This window comes from Echiichthys vipera (genome assembly GCF_963691815.1).
Source record: "Echiichthys vipera genome assembly, chromosome: 13".
In the NCBI taxonomy this organism is placed as follows: Eukaryota; Metazoa; Chordata; class Actinopteri; order Perciformes; family Trachinidae; genus Echiichthys; species Echiichthys vipera.
In genome coordinates this window covers 1,176,987-1,198,588 of record NC_139838.1, presented here as the reverse complement: position 1 = coordinate 1,198,588, position 21,602 = coordinate 1,176,987, and the positions used below count along the sequence as shown (strand labels likewise).

The window sequence follows — 21,602 nt, the reverse complement described above, 5'->3', positions numbered from 1 at the left end:
ATACCTCTTCAAAATGGGCTGATTGCTCATCCCCAGATGCTTGCAGCATCCTCGAGAACTGCTCATCCGATCGTCTTTAAGCTCGACACTGCACTCTTCTAGGTCCTCAGCAACACACCTGCCAAGTGTGAAGTTGATTGGATGAGCATTTCTTGATATATGCAAAGGACAGCTATACATGCATACACACACACTTTTATAGTTAGATGATGCTTCTATTGCGATTGCTATTGGCCAAATGGTACCAAATTGGTCATGGCCAATCAGACTTCATACAGTGGGTACGGAAAGTGTTCAAAACCCCTTGAAGTGATTTTCCGGCGTAAAATCCTGCCACAGTCTTTTTCGGCAAATTAATTAATCAAATAAGCCATCAAAATTCTTGTAGCAACTATTAACAGAAATATCCCGGAGAGTTGCTACCAGTCGAATGTGGCTAACAGTGATTAGCTCGGGGCAGTACGGTGAAGGCATTCAAACGTCTTTTTTAACCACGAATATTGCTCAAAATAACAGCAAACCTCTGCAGTAGCATGAGTAGAGTCCCTTCACAGGAAAAAAAGCACCAATGGGCTCCTTCCTGTGGGATTGACTTTGGTAATCCACTTGAATGGACTTTATTATGAGAGGAGCTGGTACAGGGGCCAGTAGGTAAGTCTTTAAAACACTCTTTTAATCAACTCTGGGTTCACTAACTACGTTGTTGGTGCTTTGGTTAATGTATGGGGACTCTTCTCATGCTACTGCGGAGGTTTGCTGTTATTTGGAGCAGTGTTAGTGGTTAAAAAAGCCTCAGTGAGGCAGACCCGCCTTATTCTGGGTATTCGACCGTAATGGAAATGCACCTTATGCGGGCTTTCATGTGTCCTGCACTGAGGAGAGGCTTCCGTCGGTCCACTCTGCCATAAAGCCCTGATTGCTGGAGGGCTGCAGTGATGGTTGACTTTCTTGAACTTTCTCCCATCTCCTCAATGCACCTCTGGAGCTCATCCACAGAGATCTTTGGGTTCTTCTTTACCTCTCTAACCAAGGCTCTTCTCCCCCGATTGCTCAGTTTGGCAGCCAGCTCAAGGGAGAGTTCTGGTCGTTCCAAACTTCTTTTTTTTCATGCTCCCCACTTCGCAGTAGTGGCTTTTAACCCGGAAATAAAATAAAGCAGGAAGCAACAGCGCAGAAAACAAGCTGTATTCAGTCCAGCTGTATGTTGGCGGAGAGCCACCTTCTGTACCGGAGGATGAGTTACTCCGTCATTTTCCCATTCAACCCCTGCTCATGTATACGAGGGTACCTTCAATAATCCCATCATTTCCTGAACAGGGATAAGGCCATTTTCGGGTTACTGATGTGCATGTAAATGCAATGTATGAAAAACTTGCGGTCAAACTAAAGGTTTGGGATGGTTCAACTTTCAGTGGTGAAGTTTTTCAAGATAACCCAATCAGTAACAGAGTCCTGTGACTCCTGATACATGTTGACTTTGAAACACATGAACATGACTCCCTGCGAATAATGCAGTTATTGCCGCTGACGGCAATCCGCCACTGTTTGGTGTGTTTATGCCGGCTATAGCCTAACTGTATGGACCGGTGGCCCAGTGATGTTCGGTGATAATGGCTCAAAATATGTGCAGAAAGATTGCAAGGAAAAAAACACAGATTTGGACGCAAATGGAAATGGGCTTGGTCTATATGGACAGATTTGTCTGGACCCCCAGAATCCAGGAAAAAAAAATGTTTTCTTTGAGACTTACTTCTACAGTAAAACATCTGCTCAGTGTGAAATAGATGAGATGAATGGTTCTTGAGATATGTGAAGGACACACAGACACACTCGTAGATTTGTGGCTTTATAGTTAAATAATCCATTGTAAAAACATTTAATGCCATTGGAATCATCTATTATTATTATTATTATTATTGCAACAATCCAAAACTATGACAATTACTGTCCAGAAAATTCCCAAGAATAACCTCAAAGGTACTGTATGCTCCAAAGATATGCTTGGGTGGTAACTCGCTTCCCATGCAGATAACTTTGGTCTTGTCCAGATAACATTCTGGCAGGGCTTTAAAGCAGAACTTGACATTCAAAATATACTGAACACGTGGCACTGGTCTTGAAACTGCTGATTGTAGAGATCTGAAAAAAATAAAACCTTAACACCTTTCGTTAAATTCCTTCAAAGTCTTCATTGCACATGTGAGTCTGAACAATTTGGATGTAAAGTGCAATACAAGCGTACATGACCAAAACGTGCTAATTCTAGTTTCATATGTAGTCTGGGCTGAATATATATATATTTTTGTAATCTTATTACATACTCTTGATGTAATTAGTTATTACCCAACACCGCCATCAGATCAACAGCTGCAAAATAGTCAACAATGGCCTAACATTAATAAATTTTGAATCTTCATTTGAACATACTATATTCACACAGTGTCATGATAGCTTTTACTATATATTTAACTTGTTGCAGTAACTAACTAACTTATGTACCTACTTACTTACTGATTAAAAACTATTTAAAGTTGTACTCCATAAGAATTGAGATATCTTGTTTCTAGCGGCCTCTGTGGCAGCAAGGTGTAACTGCAGGTGAGCCTGTTCTTTCAGAGCCTCCATCTTGTCACGTTCATGATCACTGTGTGTTGACTTTTTTTTTTTTTGCCCTTTTGTAATCTTTATTGAAACACATTCACCTCTCTACTTCCAGTCTGTCCCCTATATGTTGACCTCTTAAATCCATACACACACATGTTCCTATTACACTTCTGCCCTTACTACAAGCCTGGATCAAAAGATGAGGTTTGCGATTTCCGATTACGAGTGAACGCAGCATAACTGTTGATGACGATCGGGGCGACAGACCAACCGCTGTCAACAGTCACTTACATTTAGAGAGGGAATGTCTCCACAGACACACAGATGTGAATACTCAGCAAAGAGGCAACAAGTGCTTTCATTAGTGGGTCACATGATCAATCACCATTGTTTTAACTCACTCTGTCATAGAGAGGAACTTAAAAGAAAATTAAATGGATGAAAATCATACGGAGTAGAACTTTTAAGAGACAAATTAATATTGGATACTTGTCTTTATTTCCTTCTTTCCACAATGTTTAACAACACTGGCCGAGACCTTCTGTGTGCTTGATGTCAGACAGATGTCACACATAGGCAGCCGTACATAGGCACTGAATCAGTCAGACAACAATATGCATTCGGAGTAGATTCAGGGAACTAACTTCACAAAGAAACACATGAAATATATAGAATCAATCATATCTAAATATAAAGCAAGGAATCTCTGTGAGTTTGTCTGTTCTTCACATATCACAGGAACCGTTCATCCAGTCAACTTCTCACCTGGCAGGTATGTTGGTGAGGGACAAACAGAGTGCAGTGTCAAGTGGGAACTTGATCACATGAGCAGTTCTCAAAACCATTGCAAGCAAAACTTCAGAAAAGGCCTACCCCGAATGGGCACTGCACTAGTATATGATGATGAATTCAAAGTTCCACTAATAATTCCGGCGCAAAACTTTGGCACTTACATAAATCAAATAAGCCATGGAGACAGTTTTTTTTGTGGAACAACTATTAAAGGAGAAATCCGGGAGAGTTGCTACCAGTCGGACGTGGCTAACACTGATTTGCTCTGGGCAGTACAGTGAAGTCATTAAAACGTCTTTTTTAACCAATAATACTGCTCAAGACAACACCAAACCTCTGCAGTAGCATGATAAGAGTCCCTACACATAAAACGAAGCACCAACAACATAGTTATTTTTAGTTTATTATAATAATGTTTTAAAAGACTTACCTACTGGCCCAGGTACCAGTTTCTCTCATAGTAAAGTCCATTCAAGTGGGTTACCAAATGCGAACCAAAAGGAAGGAGTCCATTGATGATTTATTTAGGAATCGGTCGCCTGTTCCAATTTTTTCTTGGGACATGGAAAAAAAGTGTCCAGTATGGTGCGTTAATGAGGAATAGGAAATACTCCATAACAGTCAAAGTGTGTTGCAGTATTCAATGATTCCTAGCCAAGGTGAAAAATGGCTCTCTGTTGGCAGCATAAACATTCTTCTTCGGTGTCCATGGGCTCACAGTACCCAAAGACACACCAAAAAAAAGACTGATGCTATGTCTGATGCTCTACCTCTACCTGTAGAACCTGCAACGCACTCTCCCACCCCCTCACGTGACATTTCGGTGCTGTGGGGAAATTTGCTGTCTGAGATTTTTCCAAACCATATACATCTATTATTAACTTATATTTCACCAAACCACAGTTTATGTGTTTTGATGGAATAAATCATCAGTGGACTCCTTCCTTTTAGATTGACTTTGGTAATTCACTTGAATGGACTTTACTACGAGAGGAGCTGATATCAAGGGCAGTTGGTAACTCTTTCAAAACACACTTTTAATAAACTCCAGGTTCACTAACTACGTTGTTGGTGCTTCGTTTTGTGTGTATGACTCTTATCATGCTACTGCAAAGGTTTGCTGTTATTTTTTAAGCCGTCGCCTTGGTTTTGTGTTATTTTGAGCAGTATTAGCGGTTAAAAAAGCCGCTTTGATGCCTTCACCGTACTGCCCCGAGCTAATCAGTGTTAGCCACGTCTTCTGTTAGCGCCTCTCCAGGATTTCTGTGTTAATAGTTGTTACACACACAAAAAAATGGATGGCTCATTCAATGTATGTAAGGGCCGAAAAAGACCATGGGATGATTTTGCGCCGGAATTACACTTAACATATGTCTACTACAAATCCTTATGCACACTATTAAATGACCCCTCTCACTGAAACACTTATACTCATAAATCTGAGATGGCTCACATCATGTGCATGTTCTGTAAGCGAGCAGCTGAAGATTGGATGCGTTTGTTTTGTATAGCACTATGTTATCCGCATAGGAGAAGAACTCCATGTGATTTGGGTTTTAAATAGTATATGGGTGGACAAATGTGTTAACTTTGATAACAGCTGGGCTGCATTTATTATACATTTGTAGAAATGTCTGCCTATCTTCCTGTCTCAGATCCAGTGATAGTCTGCTGTACAAACCACAGTATATGGCTTCATCTATAATCTCCAGCCCTGCTAACACATCTTTGACACTGTTGGATGAACATCAGACGTGCTTGTCCTCACACCTTAAATGTAATTAAGGTCTGACTCCCTCATTCCTGCTGTTATGGAGAATCCCAGCCTGCTGTCCCTCATCGTGGCCTTACTGGGTTTTCTGAGCCCATGTCTGTCAAGACTGACTCCCAGAGTCTCCTTTCCCATGGGTGAGTAAAGACTTTGATTTCCTTTATCCTGCTGGCAAACACTACAACAAAGCTATGCAAAATGTTTTAGGAAATAGTGGTACACTTTGGGATGAATTCACAAATAGATTGTGTGGCCTTTTTGCATCCACTTAACCCTAAATAAGACATAAACAAATGGTGTCTCAAAGCACCCGCAAGTTTTGGAATGGACTCTGAGCTGTGCAGATAACATCTCACTGCTTCTGTGCTAGTTGCAAGTATCTAAATTAGGTAGTACAGGGTTTTTCTGACCAGAATTTGGGCTGAGGCGGCAGGGGAGCGTAAAATTTGCACATGCGCTCGCCAGGAAACACCTGCAGCCACTGAATACTGAACTAACATTATGTGCACAAAACCACGTCCACTTGACCTTTCTCATTCTTACAACTCTGTCACCCACAGCCCAAGAACCAAAACAGTTCCCTACAAAATATCACTCACTGTTTAAACTGCAACTGCAGGCAGGGTCGGGCGGAGAGTCTCCTTACTCCGGCTGCTTACCATTGTCGTGGTTGCGGTACTAGTGTTCCTCTTCACTGGTGGTGGTTTTCCAAAAAAAAATTTAAAACGCGTTTCTGTGCTATATTTCCTGGTGAGAGACTTGGTGATAATGAAGCACATTTAGAATCAGGGTCCTCCCTCCCATACGGGTGCTTGATCATGCTTGATCAATGCATATTTTACTTGTTGGTTCTTGTAATGGGTTGTGTGGGCTGGTGACTGCGCATCATTATAGCTTTGGCACATGGATAATTGCTATGAGACAAGCAAATGGCAAATTGCACAGGCCTGTGTAAATAATTTTTTACATTTTTGTGGTGATATCAGCAGCCGCCTTACACCCCATTGTTTTATCATTCTTAGACTCACAATAGCACTATGCATAAAAAAGGGACTGTGTTGGTGTTGCCATAGTGGTAAGGGTACAGGTAATAAGATAGAAATGACCTGGAAGTCCAGTTTGAAGGCTTATGACGCCACTTGAGAGTAGGAATAATGTCCATACTACAAGGCACTTTTACATTCTAGGTGATCTTGTTTGTTGGTGTTAACGCTCACTGACTGGTAACGATTAATGATATGGACTAAATCTAATGCTGTGACATTTTTTGATGGGCTGACTATGAATGATCCATGCAAATTAGCAGATTTCAGCCAGTTACATCTGTCTACTTAAATTGTTTGTGGTAATTAAGTGTAAATGCCTAATCCCAGTGTTAACTGCTGTGAAACAACAGGTAGTCCTGGGAGACATCTCACTCGCTTCAGTCACCATGATGTCAGCAACACCACCACAATGCTGCTCAGTGAGGATGGAGACATGCTGTATGTAGGAGCCCGGGATGCTGTGCTAGCACTGGATGTTAGCCACAAGGACACCATCATACTGAGGAGTAAGGTGGGGCACCGACCACTTGTGGAGTTGCAGGTCCAACCTAAACTGAGAGTCTTCAGTACTTAAGGTCGCACTCACACTGTCCATCCGTACCGTGCCCAAACAGGTTTTACGGGTGAAGTCTAGTTCGTGACCAGTGTGAGTACCCTAATGCACGGGGCACGGTACGGATGGACAGTGTGAGTGCGCACTAAGTTACTAAAGTTTGGCCCTGATCAGACAGATGCAAAACGATGTTTTTATGTTAAGGATGGGCCGAACCGACAGATGCCAGTTGCAACTGCTGAATCACCCGTCCTAATCCAACATCAGACTGTTCTGCTCTGAGTTTAAATCTTTTCAGGTGGAGGCGTTCAGGGCGCTCCTGCTGTCCAAGTAAAGATAGCTGTTGACTTGTCATCTTCACAAGTAAACAGTGAAAGTGAGGTGTAATGACTAAAAGCTGTCACTTCTGTCAAAGAGAAGTGGAAGTGCAATGAACCCAAAGTTTATCAACTCAAGCCCCAAAAAAGAAATTTGGTGTCTCTCAGGAAATACCTGCGTCCACACAAAAGCATTGAAACCCACTCAAAATGCTGTAGTACACATGCCAGGCCTGGGTTCGGCGCTGTAACTGCGTTTTCAAATCTTCCCACTCTGGGACCTGGTTTCAAAAGATACCGTTTTCAGGCTGAGATAACGGCGGCTGCGTGTGGATGGTCGGCCAAGACGATACTAAAGTTGTGCGGTTACAGGAAAATGCGTCTCTGTGTGGATGACGCCTGGATCAGAGCTAGAGAACATGTCAATAAGTTAATACAATAATGTTTTCTTCTTTCTCATTTAAAATATAGTTGAAAATGTTAAAATATATAACCTAGATCAAAGACGTAGAGATATGATTGTAAGATCACGATCTGATCAAGTAATAATGTGTTTGTGATTTTGTGGTTAAATACAGTAGATTTAAATGTTAGACATTTATTTGGATCATTGCTCAGCAGCATTTAGTGGCTTTATTCAGCTCCTTCAACACTTCAGTCACTGAGCCCTATCAAGAATTGTTGGAAAGAATGTCCCTTCTTCCCCTGCATTTCTTCTTCTGAATGATGATGCAGCTTTCCTGTTCCTTACTGTCGTATTATCTTGGCTGGTATAACTGCTGCAAAGAAAGTGGTGGCAACACGATGGAAGCAACCACAATGGAATTTGTTTCTTATGGACATTTTGAGTTTAGAGAGCACCCGAGCTAAGATACATGGGCCTAATAGCCTAATTGTGTGTTTGATAATGTTTGAGGTAGGTAAAACCGTTGCATTTTGTCACATTATATGGCAAACGGTTGGGTTTATCGTAGCTTACTGCGTATACCCTTAGGGCAAAAACCTAACGGCAAAGACGGCCCATGAAAGCGATAACATTAGATAGTCCTGAGTACCAAACTCATATCCGACCAGGATTTTGATTCTTACAATCATTAATCTCCAATGTTTAAGTGTTCGATCCACACTTTAATACGGACTGAATGAATGAGGTAATGATACAGCGTGTCTGGCTCTGTCAGCAGAGGAGACTCAGAGAATCTCAGGCTTTCTTGAAAAAAAAAAAACTGCCAGCAACAGGATTGGGTTCACAGAGTTACCCAGAGTTTAAGTTATCTGAAGTTTCCCTCATCTTGGGGTGATTGAGTTTTCACTAATCCTGCTTTTTGAAATGGCTCTGCTACATTTAACTGCTCTGTTCTTCCTGCACAATAACTCTAGCTTTGTATTGGACAATGTCAAGTTTGTAATGTGCTGAAGCTGTCATTGTTCAACTGCTCTTCTCTTCTCTTCTTTTAGCTGGACTGGAGTCCATCAGACAAAGACCTGGAACAATGTTCTATGAAAGGCAAGAAAATGGCAAGTACAAATAACTTTAAAGTGAAGTGAAAAGGTCTCCTCTGGACAAAGCCTTCAGTAACATGCATTCCATGTACATTTCCTTAATGAGCAGATGTGATGACATCTTGATGTGTAAGATCCAAGGCACACACTGCTTGCTGTACTTTCTGGTTTTACTGAAATCTCTAAATTGATTTTCTTTTTTGTGTTCTTTCTAGGCCGACTGTCCCAATTTCATTCGTGTATTGCAGTTCTTGAACACTACCCACATCTACACCTGTGGAACATTTGCCTTCAGTCCACGCTGCACCTACATTGTTAGTTTGTTTCAGCAGACATTTAAACTGATTGGTTTGTTTAAAGGAATACTTCACCGGTGGAAACATTCATATGTATTGAAAGTGGACTGTATACTGTGTGTAGTCGAAATGTAACATACATTTCTAATTTGGTGCCTTCGCCGCAGAGAAAAGGCAGAAAGTGACTCCATGGTGCTTGTGGAGTGTAAACAACTCCCATAGTGAACCACAATGCACAGCTGCGTACTCAACTCCCACTGGTACAAAATAAAAATAAAAAATACCCCTGGACTAAAAATAAACAAAAAAAAGGTCTATAAATCCGCCCATCAGAGGCTACGTCAGGAACAGAAAGAAAATAAAAACATTCACTTTACAGTCAGACGTCTGCTTGTGCTGCTGGCCATGGCTGACGATTCCAGTTCCTCTTAGGGATTCTGAAATATGGGTCCAGAACCACCGCTGTCCATATGCGGGGCATAACTAGGATGCTTGACACCACATACCGTGTCCTCAATTTACATCTTCAAAAATGTGTGCAGCAGACCGATTCTAGCTCCATAGTGAGCGCAGGCGCACCACCAGCCCTCCCCGGCTCGAGCAGGCATGGGCAACTCTTCCATATCATACTGATAACCTTCTGCCATGTTTGTTTACTTTCTACAAAGCACACACATAGATGCACATAGTCTCTGTAGGTTGCGGCCCACCAACCAAGTAATGTCCCACCCACTCATCTGTGATAGGTCTGAAGTGTGAGTGGGTCTCACCAGCTATAGGCGAGTTTGAAAAATTAGGAACTAGTGCTTGTAAATTTAGCAGAGCCTGTCTCTCTTAGACTTCAGATTGACGATGATGTAAAAAGACGTTTTTTGCGTCATCGTCATACTGAAGTGCTACAAAGCTTAATGCAAATGGGTGAAGTATCCCTTTAACGTTCACAATTCTTACTGCTCACAAATTACACATTAAATGGCCAAGTTTTTATTAAGTTTGCTATCAGCTGGACTTCTTCCTCTATTCTGTCCAGAACTCAGACACGTTAACAATGAGCCTCAGGCCTGATGAAGGAAGAGGTCGTTGCCCCTATGACCCCTACCAACGCAACACTGCTCTCATCGTAGGTAGGTACAGCAATGAAGCCGCAGCTGCTACACTCTGGGACAAGTTGAAAGACAAATGTGGCTGCTGTTAAGTCTGTGTGGAGGGATTTCCTGCTGGACCCAAATAATGAAACTTGGACTTAAAACTAGAACCCGTACGTGTTATCAATGGTTAGATGGATGGAAGATGGTACGTGAAAAACATCTTCTTTTCCTATTTTCTTGCTTTGTTGAGGCGAGAGCAGTGGCCCGCTGTGCTCCATCCCTGCTAACAAAGCTCTGCTAATTCTGTGATAAACACATTTAATTTCCAGTAAATTATTTACGATAAATGTCCCCCGTGTTTTAGGTTCTATTGCGAAGCAGCAAAATTAGCAAATGATTGACGACTTCAATAGTGAACATGAACCAGTAGAATGAGCAGAGAAAGTACAAATGGGGAGAATCTCATTCTGCAGAAAGCAGCTCAAGTTTCCTTTGCTCACTTTTGGGAGAAAGAACATCCTCTGTGGCAGGAAGATGGCACAAGAGACTATCGTTTGATAAATTGTCTAGATTGTGCCCGCATGCTGGTTACATCTCACTGAGATCCGAACTCGATGTAAAGCAGGAGACCTCAGCATGTGGTCTGGATGTTGGATCCCAATAGGTGTGTTTCCATCAGGGTAAAATGTGGCCGCTCGGACAGTTTGAGGGCACACCCTCTCAAATGGCCTTTCACTCACCCTGTATCTATTACAAAAAAGGCCCCAGAGGAATTTAGGAGACTCCGGACTCAGGTGACGTACCACTAATTCTTTCTCAAAGTGCGAAATACAGAGTAGTTGTAGTTTGATTTAAGGTGGCCTGTATGATTCAAGGGCGGCACGGTTGTGTGGTGCTTAGCGCTGTCGCCTCACAGCAAGAGGGTTGCTGGTTCGAATCGGGCTGGGACCCTTCTGTGTGGAGTTTGCATGTTTTCCCGTGTCTGTGTGGGTGTTCTCCTGGTTCTCCGGCTTCCTTCTACAGTCCAAAGACATGCATGTGTTAGGTTAATTGGTGACTAGAGAGAGAGAGAAAATATATCATCATGATGATATGTGGTGTTGTGTCTCTCAGATGGAGAGCTGTATACAGGGACGGTGGCAGACTACAGGGGGAATCGGCCAGTTATCTCCAGACACCTCAGTGAGGGCAGGCGTGTGGACCTGAAGTTGGATGATGCATTAGGATGGCTGGAGGGTGAGTGAATCTGTCAAAATGAAAAATATGGTAGCAATAGCATAGTAATAATGATTAAACATGTTTGCAGCTCACAATCTGCATTTTTGTGTGCACTCAGTTTAGAATATTTTCTTCAGTTGTTAAGGCAGTAATGGTTGATTGTAGTTAGCATGTGAGGGATATGAACTGCCCAAACTGAGAACATAACAAGACTAGTGTACTGCTTATCAGTGTGTGGAAAGGTCTTGATGGTCCCTCTGCCCTGAAATGGCATGTGCATGGACCTCAGTAGTTTAACAAGTAGAATCATGATTTGAATGTGATAACTGTACTCTATTAAACTAAGCTCACATTTGACAAACCCACAATAAATTGAGTATTTTCTGTCTTTATTGTACCGACATCATTAAAAAAGGGGCTTCATGCATTAAGCCTAACACACTGATAAGCTGTATCCTTTTGTTTGTTTGACGCTGTTGTATTACATGAGAGGCCCTCAGACACAATTAATACTCTGCCTTGTGTTTGCTGTAGACCCAACCTTCATCAGCTCCACTTTCATTCCTAATGAGGAGAAAATCTACTTCTTCTTCAGTGAAGTGGGCAGAGAGTATGACTTTATTGACAAATTAATTGTCTCTCGTGTTTCTCAGATCTGCATGGTAAGTGTAAAACAATGTGCCTCATGCACAAACCATTCGTACACCCACATTTGTTCTTCAGTTGCACATACACAAAATACAATTTGTGACATTTACCAGTTTTGTTGTAAATCAAATTTTCTCTTCAAATTCACAAGTGGTCCAGACCGGTTCTTCATGTCCCCCTCTCCACAGAGCCAGCATGCATACATTGCATTTGATGTACCTATATAAAGGTTGACTATGTAGAATCTTTATCAATAGCTATATATATATTTAAAAAATAATAGTACACCTAGGGGGTGTTTTGAGGGATACTGAATGAAAGTATTGCTTTTCCATAAAAAAATATATTTAGTCTGAAATTAATGTTTTTTAGAAAAATTGACGGGTTTGTCAATGACTTTCTGTCAAGTTCTGTTTACATTGTACCAGCCAATAGTGTTGGGCATTGCGGGTTGCCAGGGCTGTTTGATGTTCGGCAACTGATCGATTACACATAACTCAAAGAAAGACTTCCAGTTGAAGACTGGCTAACGTAAATACTGTTCTCACGTGTTGAGTAATTCACTCACACAGTCACCATATAGTCCTCTGAAGAGTCCGGGTTAAACTCGAACTTGGTCACAAACCTCTGCTCAACAGTCTCTTGTCATTACTCTTTTCTACATGCTTCCATGGACGCTTCTCGTGTCTTCTTCTTCCACTCTCTCTCATGGCCTCTCTCTCTCTCTGTCCTCTCATCTAAAATGTAATTCTCTGGCCGATCTCAATTAACCCCATAAATGCTGGTTTAAACACTTTTCACAGAATCATCATCCTTCAAATAAAACAAACATATAATATATATTTAAAATGCTTATACCATTACCATTTTAATAAATTTCAACCTTTTTAAATCACACTATTTATATACTTGTATGAAATGATATTGCTTTATGTTTTTAACTGGGTTACATGATGATGATGATGATGATGATGATGATGATGATGATGATGATGATGATGAATGCACTTATGCACTTTATGCCGTGCACTTTGAGGGAAGCCACATAACATATGAAATGCACTTTATGGGGCAGCATGGAATGATGATGGGGATAATGATGAATTGTGTAGTTTTTACTATTTTACAGTTTTATTTTTATTTATTGTATTGTTTTGTATGAATGTCTCTCACTGCAAGCCAAATTTACCTGCGGGTATAAATAAAGAAATCTAATCTAATCTAATTGATTAGTCGAAATTAGTCGTTGCCCTGTATGATTCATCACTTGATGTAGAGCAAGCTGATCGCTTGACACACTATGCAACGGACCTGGCAACCTGACTGCTAGAATTATTTATGTGTTGTTGTGACTACGATCTTAAGACACTAAATGGCGGTGTTCTGCTCATTCTCCATTCCACCTTTAATATTATATGTAAGCAGTCTGACCTAAAGTCTGCTTTATGATGTCCATCATGTTCAGTTTGACACCGTCATTGAGGTGTGAATGAAATGAACAGGCCTTTGTTTGAGTAAGTGATAGTGTTGTAATGGACTAATCTCAAAAAACAGTTAGAGCATAGTAATGTAGAATCTGTAGGCAAAGGGACAAGATTTGGTTAACGGGAGCGGTCTGGTTTCACTTTGTCGTCCAAGTAGTTTTTTCCAGTCACGTATGAGCATGCTTTGGTCACATGCAGGTAAACAGTCTGTGTAGAGAGCAAACGAGGCAAAACACATCTGCCAAAATACAAACTCAAAACCCATCTTCTATCCTTTTCATTAGCTTTTTGTTATTTATCTGCATTCACCTGCACATATCTGTTAATAGAGACACCGTCTCTCAACTCCAACTTATTATCCCCTCTCAAGTTGCTAATCAGACCATAACCAATGACTGCTGCAAGTCTTGGCACAGATAGATGAGAGTAGCACATGAAGCCCCGTCCCCATTCCGGTGAAAACAAACCGCCAGCTTTGTTTGGTGGTAAAAACAAATCCCGCCTTAGTCTGTCCTGATTTCGCCTTTTTTCAGTTAACTGGCCTGGAATGGCTAACGTTTGTCAGGCAGACAGTTGTATTACGTCATACGTTATATCGAAAAAATAGAGTTAGGGAATGTATGTCCGTACAGCTTACCAGAGGAGAAGTGGGTAAAGGCTAATTTATGCTCCCATTTCATACGTAAATAGAGGTGTACGTTACCGTCACTGCCCTTATGCTTTCGAGCGTCTTTTACGTTGGAATGGACGTTGAGACAAACAAAAATAGTCAGATTCAAAAGTTACTCCAATAAAGTTTGAAAACATTTTTTTTGTCAACAACAAACATGGCGACAATAAAGGAGATACTGATCCTGCGTCTGTAAGAAGAAGGCAAAATGGCGGGCAGCGTTGTAGACGGCGGTGGTCTGTGAGACACTGAATACATCCTAGAGTGTGGACGGACAATTCAAGACATTGTTTTTACGGTTGAGAGAAATTGAAACTTTCAGTATTTCAGGATGTACGTCTGGGCTTTGATGACTTACCCGCGCCTGCTATTCACTGCACTTTTTGTGTACAGTGCCCGACACTGCCTGGAGTACGGACAGAAGGCTCCGTATGCATATCTAATGTAGAGCAGAAATGAGCCTTTAACGAGGCCAGAGGTGACCTACGCAGACATTTATTGCTAGCTCATTGAATCAACAGGTAATGCAGAACTATGACAACGATCCCTTTCTCTGTTGTTAATATATCTCATCTCATCTCAACCGCTTATCCGGGGTCGGGTCGCTGGGGCAGCAGCTCTAGCAGGGGACCCCAAACTTCCCTTACCTGGGCCACATTAACCAGCTCTAACTGGGGGATCCCGAGGCGTTCCCAGGCCAGTGTGGAGATGTAATCTTACCTAGTCCTGGGTCTTCCCTGAGGCCTCCTCCCAGCTGGACGTGCCTGGAACACCTCCCTAGGAAGGCACCCAGGGGGCATCCTTACTAGATGCCCGAACCACCTCAACTGGCTCCTTTCAACGCAAAGGAGCAGCGGCTCTACTCCGAGTTCCTCACGGATGGCTGAACTTCTCACCCTATCTCTAAGGGAGACTCCAGCCACCCTCCTGAGAAAACCCATTTCGGCCGCTTGTACCCACGACCTCAATCTTTTGGTCATGACCATAGGTGAGGGTAGGAATGATGATTGACCGGTAGATCGGGAGCTTTGTCTTCCGGCTCACGGTGCGGTAGAGCATCTGCAATACCGCCCCCGCTGCTCCGATTCTACGGCCAAACTCACACTCCATCAACCCCTCACTCATGAGCAAGATCCCAAGGTACTTGAACTCCTTCACTTGGGGTAAGGACTCATTCCCTACCCGGAGTAAGCAATCCAACGGTTTCCTGCTGAGAGCCATGGCCTCAGATTTAGAGGTGTTGATCCTCATCCCAGCTATTTCACACTCTGCTGCGATCCGATCCAGTTATTGCAGAAGGTCACTGACCGGCGATGCCATCAGGACCACATCATCTGCAAAAAGCAGAGATGAGATCCTCAGCCCACCTCAGTGACTTCCGCCAGAGATATCGACAATGATTCCCCATCAGCTTCCCGCTCTGCCTCTACAAAAGAGGCCATTAGTCGGATTAAGGAGTTCCTCAAAGTGCCACCGCCCGATTACCTCATCAGCTGAGGTCACCAGTGTACCATCCTTACTGTAAACAGCTTTGACGGTTCCCTGTTTCCCCCTCCCGAGGTTTCGAATGGTTTTCCAGTAGCACCTTGGTGCCGTCCGAAAGTCCTCCTCCCAGCTTTGAACATTGCCCACCGCGTTTCAATGCCCCCAACCTCCACAGGGATGCCAGAAAAGTTCCGCCAGAGGTGTGAGTTGAAGATCTCTCGCACAGAGGCCTCCTCCAGACGTTCCCAGTTCACCCGCACTACTTGTTTAGGCTTACCTGGTCTGTCCAGAATCTTCCCCCATTCTCTGACCCAACTCATCACCAGATGGTGATCAGTTGACAGCTCTGCCCCTCTCTTCACTCGAGTGTTCAAAACATGCAGCCTCAGATCAGATAATACAATCAAAAAATCGACCTCTGGCCTAGGGTGCTCTGGTACCACGTACACTTATGAGCATCTTTATGTTCGAACATAGTGTTAGTTTTAGACAATCCAAGACTAGCACAGAAGTCTTAATTACAGATGACCGCTCGGATTTAGATCAGCGAGGCCGTTCCTCCCAATCACGCCTCTCCAGGTGTCTTCATCATTGCCTACATGGGCATTAAAGTCTCCCAGCAGAACTATGGAGTCACCTACTCGAGCCCCATGCAGGACTCCATTCAGGTTCTCCAAGAAGGCTGAATTCTCTGAACTGCTGTCCGTTGCATATGCACAAACAACTGTGAGAGTTTTCCCCCCTACCACCCTACTACTACCATGCGTAAGGAGGCGACCTCTCCTCCCCCGGGGTAAACTCCAACACCGTGATGCTCAGCCGGGGGTTTGTGAGTATCCCCACATCCGCCCGGTGCCTCACATCCTGGGCAACTCCAGAGAAGAATAGGGTCCAACCCCTATCCAGGAGTACGGTTCCACAACAGAGACTGTGTGTGGAGGTAAGCCCCACCAGATCTAACTGGTAGCTCTCGACCTCCCGCACAAGCTCCTTCCCCCACAGAGAGGTGACATTCCACGTCCCCAGAGCCAGCCTCTGCTGCCCGTTTCTGGTCCGTCGAGGCCCCTCACCTTCACTGCCACCCGTGCAGCAGCGCACCCGACCCCAGCGGTTCTTCCTGTAAGTGGTGGGCCCACAGGATAATATCATTAATATTGTTAATATACTGTCGTTTTAGTAGGCTATGTGAAAGAAAACAAACAGCCAAGGCTTTGTCCAGTTGTTGAAGAGCCTCCTGAGTCCTGTTCCAGGGGGTGGTGGGAGTCAAACAGTAGATATTGATCTGTGTGATTGGGTTTTCTGTATACACCAATGTGGAAGCTCCTGTCATTCTCCATATGGACGTCACAGTCTAAGAAAGGCAAACTATTGTCCTTGACTTCTTCTCTGGTGAACTTGATGTTTCTGTTCACTGAGTTTATATGTTCGGTAAAGGTTTGCACCTGGATTTGATTTTAACCCATGTGTCGTCCACATATCTGAACCAATGGCTCTAAATTCAAAAGAGGTATATAATTGATATAATATAATATAATAATTGACTTTAACTAAATATTGTCGTTCTTCTTCAGGTAGGATGCTATCGTCTCCAGATCCGATGATGTCATTGCATATTAATAAGCCAATTAATAAGATACTGCTGACAGAAGACAGCTGAGAATTTGCCTAATTGTATGATAACATCAGGCTGCAGTGCTGTGTTGTGCTTGACACCTTCTCCTCTCATGTGTCAGAGTGATGTTGGAGGTCAGCGGACCCTGCAGCGACGCTGGACCACGTTTGCCAAAGCTCAGCTGTTATGCCAGGCTGACAATGAGCTGCCCTACAATGTGATCCAGGACATAGACACCCTACCACCAGCAGAGGGAGCTCATGCAGATGAAGCACTCTTTTATGGCATCTTCACCTCCCAGTGGTCAGTCAACCCAAGGGCTAGAATCCATACAGTACCTGATCTGCATTCCCTGAAGCTAGGGCTGGGCGATATGACCATTACTTTTATAACAATGACTATTATATATTTTTTTTTTTCATCGTTTTTTATTGTGATGTTAGAAAACCAATGGCTGAAATATGTTATGACAATATTTAAGACGTACAACATTAGGCTTTACTGTGTAGTTATTTCATATATAAATGTATTTGTTCATTAAATTACCAGAAGACATGCTATATATCGTTATCCAGATATGAAATGACCTACATCTGGATAGCAGATTTTGATCTTATCACCCAGCCTTACCTTACTTGGCTTTTTCCCCCACAACATCAAGTGTCATTTTCTGAGGGACGTGTAAGTTTGTGCCTCTTACGCTCCATTCAAACTGCAGATCTTAATGCACTATTCCAATTTATTGCTCAAATCAGTTTTTTTGTTTGTCTGTTCACATTACATCTTTAACTTTGGCCTGTCTACGGATTGCTGTGTGAACAGCTCACGCTCCTGAAGTGACACATGCGCAGTTGATCATTGATGACATCACGCCACAACGGTGTTTACAAAAGCAAACATTGCAATAGCAACGGGTATTGTAGGACTTTATGGCTTAATGCTAAAAACAGTGTGTGGCGGCAGACCATCCTAAAACTGTACTTAACCTTCATTGTCCCTCCACTGGCCGCCTGCTTCACTGCTGTCCTCCATGTTTGTTTTGATTTTGTTTCTGGCTCAGCCTGTGGCACACTTTTTTTTTTAAATCAACTTTATTTGTCATTAATTTACAAAACAGTGCAGCACCGGTCAGAATGACGTTAAAGTCCCATTTTAAATGCAACCTGGCTGTTCAGATTGCGGCTTCATTGAAAAAAAACGATACGTATCTGATTTAGTAGCACATTTTAAAGTGGCCTAATTCTGATTGGAAAATGTCAGATTCAATACAACCTGTCAAAAGTAATCAGATATGGGTCACATATGAGCTAGAAAATCCTGATTCAGGTCACCTGGAACTGCAGTGTAAACATAGCCGTACAATGTTTTCCCCCCTTCACTCAAAAAAGTGATTTTCTTCTGTTTCTGTCCTCTAACATGTCTGACACCGACTATAGTGGCTTGCATCTGAGCAAAGTTTGTCACTGGAGAGGTGTTTTCCCATTGCTCTCCTGAAGGAGGAAATTGAAATTTGAAATTCAAGCATGTTCCAGGCAAAGACAAGATATTAAATGTTCAAACTGATAAACTATATTGTTTTACTGCAAAAATCCACTCATTCTGAATTGAATGGCTGCACCATATTCCAAAAAGGCTGGGACAGGGGCAACAAAAGACTGGGAAAGTTGTGGAATGCTCAAAAAACACCCGTTTGGATCATTCCACAGGGGAACACAAATGTGCAACTTCATTGAAATTGAGGTTGTACTTCCGACTCAAATGTGGATATTGTATCATTTTGACAAATATTTTTGACAAACTATCATAGTAAAGCAACACAGAGCGCGGGTCTTCCATAGAATTAACTGCAAGCAACAAAGATGTCATTGTGTAGAGTTCAAAGAAATGGTGATACAGCTCATCCCTCAGCAGTGTACACTGGAAGCTGCTTGTCTTACAACTTAATGTCTATGTGGAAAGGGGAAGTTAGGAAAAACAATGGTGCCAAATAAGTGAAAGAGGTCTTGTCTATGTGTATTGGTGGTATGGTGGGTGTATGGAGGGGTGCCATTTGGAACACACGAAGAAATACTGCAAAACCCACCCACACATACATTTAGCAACATGTTTGGTCCAAAGCATTGAGGAATATGTAGACCTGCGCAATGCTCTGACAACACTCTCTTAGGACACCGTACACCGTGTGGATAGAGAAGAGAGGCGGTTACAACTAGGGCTGCCCCCGACCAAGGATTCATGGTCGACCAGGGGTCATCATTTAGAGTGATTAGTCGATTAGTGGACTAATCAACGCATATATATATATATATATATATATATATATATATATATATATATATATATATATATAGTTAGCGCAGACAACGCTCCTAGGAGGGACTGTCATTAGTTGATGGATCATTTTTGTTTCTGTGTTTTTAAAAACATGGGAGAAAAGCACTCTATGTTGAAACTGTTTATTTTATGCCAAGGATATTATTCTAAATATTTTCGCAATGTTAGGTTTACACATTTTGTTGTGTGTATTCATTAATTAAGTCATATACCAAAATCCATTTTAATTGAAAAATGTTGCTTCTTAAGTCAAATATTGATATGAGCGACTGAATAACGCATTTATTCAAGTGCACAAAGCTATAAGTCTGCCGCCTGTTATTGACAACGGCAATGTACACACGAATAGTGTAATACTAGCGTATAACAATAATAAAATGTATTTATCTCTGCTTTCAAACTTCGGCCATGGACAGCTAGCTAGGCTATCGTTACATACATGTCACAACTTTCTGTATCCGGCCCTTTAAATTAAAAGCCCTCCAGCCTTTTAGGACCAAAACTAGCCACGGTTCACATAGATTTTCACTTAATTTTGAAAAGACATGGTTCCAAATGTTTGTTTGTTTTTCCTGCGACCAATGAATTTTTGGTTGGCTAATGATTTTGTGGTTGACTATTTGGCCTCTGTTGTAACTACAGCTGCCGCCAGAGGAGAATATATCCTGTATGTCAAGCTGGAACTGGAGGCTTCAGCACTGTTCCGTATCTTCATACTGCTCTGACCCCTGTGCTCTCCTTATTTATCTACACGTGTGTTGCTGTATTGTGTGTATGTCTTATTCCTACTGTCTTAAATATTTTTTCTTTTCCATTTACTAGGTCTGTCAACTCGGCACGGTCAGCAGTATGTTCATTCCGCCTGACTGACATCAAATCAGTTTTCTCTGGTAACTACAAAGTCCTGAACCGGGACACATTACAGTGGAGCACACGAGTTCAAGAGAAGGTCGCAAATCCAGGCGAGGTAAATTCTCACTCCTAATTGATACAAATATGGAATCATAAAATAGAATGCAACTTGTTATGCTGTAGCACAAAGTAAAAGTGCACATGTAAATAGTGAAAATAAAAACAAAATATAAAAAGTAAAAAGATTAACAATAATGTGCAAACTTAACAGTAATTATTGTAAATATAAACTGACGGTAAAATGTATATCTACAGTGCCCCCTGGTGTCAGTCGAGAAAAAAAGAGCCATAAAGTAAACTGAGGGAATAGATTAGTAAACTAAGGGAATAGATTAGTAAACTAAGGGAATACATTAGTAAATTAAGGGCATATATTAGTAAATTGAGGGGACAGTTTACTTCACTGAGGGAACATAGTAGACAGCTATTTCCACTAATCTTCAGTTGAATACTGTACAATCTAACATCTAACATCAGATAAATCAAGCAATGAACTAAGTGTGACAGAGTGCAACAGACATCGTGGTTAAGCGTAGGTATATACAATATACAACAATACGCACTGTTCAGCAGCAGATTGAAATGAAATAAGTACAAACTAGATAAGTGAGAAGGAGCGATAAGTTATGTTTTAAAAATGTAGCAGCATTTCCTACAGAACTAAGTGACAGTATGGCACAGTGGAGTGTAGCAGCATTTCGTACTTAAGTAAGTTACAGTAAACCACAGTGAAATGTAACAGCATGTCCTAAAGCACAGTAAGTGTATCAGCAGATAGTTACAGTACCATTAATAAATAAATAAAGTGATTTAGTGGTGATATAAAGAGACAGTGTAAAGTGTAGCAGCAGTAAGTTACAGTATCACAAAATAAGTGATGTAGTGGTGGTATAAAGTGACAGTGTAGTATAGCCGCATTTTAAGTAAGTGACAGGGTCTTGGGTTGTTCAAAATAGCCAAGTTTGTCCTTCCTCCGTCTCCTTACAAAGGGTGTTGGTTGTTGCTAAGTTGAACGGCTCATCGCATGGACAGCACTAGCTTGCTGTTCTGTGCCCGAGCTACCAGTCCACTACCCAGCAAAACTGCCCTCATTGACGTTAACGGCTATATGTTCAATACCCACTTTCCAAAAGTTCATAAACAGATGAGCTCTTGTTGTGTGAAGGGTTTTTAACCATTGACATCCAGAGGAGTTTAGCCAAGCTCACTTCAGAGGTCTGAGCATATACTTGAGCAATGTAACGAATAGTGTTGTCATGATACCAAAAT

At 42.0% G+C, this 21,602-nt stretch overlaps 1 protein-coding gene across 2 annotated transcripts in view; it reads left to right on the top strand.

The window, feature by feature from the left end:
- Positions 1 to 21,602, top strand: part of sema4ab (sema domain, immunoglobulin domain (Ig), transmembrane domain (TM) and short cytoplasmic domain, (semaphorin) 4Ab) — a 39,025-nt gene that overhangs the window by 814 nt on the left and 16,609 nt on the right. For both annotated transcript variants that reach the window (XM_083926146.1, XM_083926145.1), the window contains exons 2-10: positions 5,052 to 5,304; positions 6,564 to 6,724; positions 8,542 to 8,601; positions 8,802 to 8,900; positions 9,913 to 10,006; positions 11,084 to 11,206; positions 11,723 to 11,850; positions 17,209 to 17,390; positions 20,244 to 20,388. In XM_083926146.1, coding sequence (XP_083782272.1) covers positions 5,208 to 5,304; positions 6,564 to 6,724; positions 8,542 to 8,601; positions 8,802 to 8,900; positions 9,913 to 10,006; positions 11,084 to 11,206; positions 11,723 to 11,850; positions 17,209 to 17,390; positions 20,244 to 20,388 — 1,089 coding nt within the window. In that variant the 5' untranslated portion in view covers positions 5,052 to 5,207. The remainder of the gene's footprint in view (positions 1 to 5,051; positions 5,305 to 6,563; positions 6,725 to 8,541; positions 8,602 to 8,801; positions 8,901 to 9,912; positions 10,007 to 11,083; positions 11,207 to 11,722; positions 11,851 to 17,208; positions 17,391 to 20,243; positions 20,389 to 21,602) is intronic.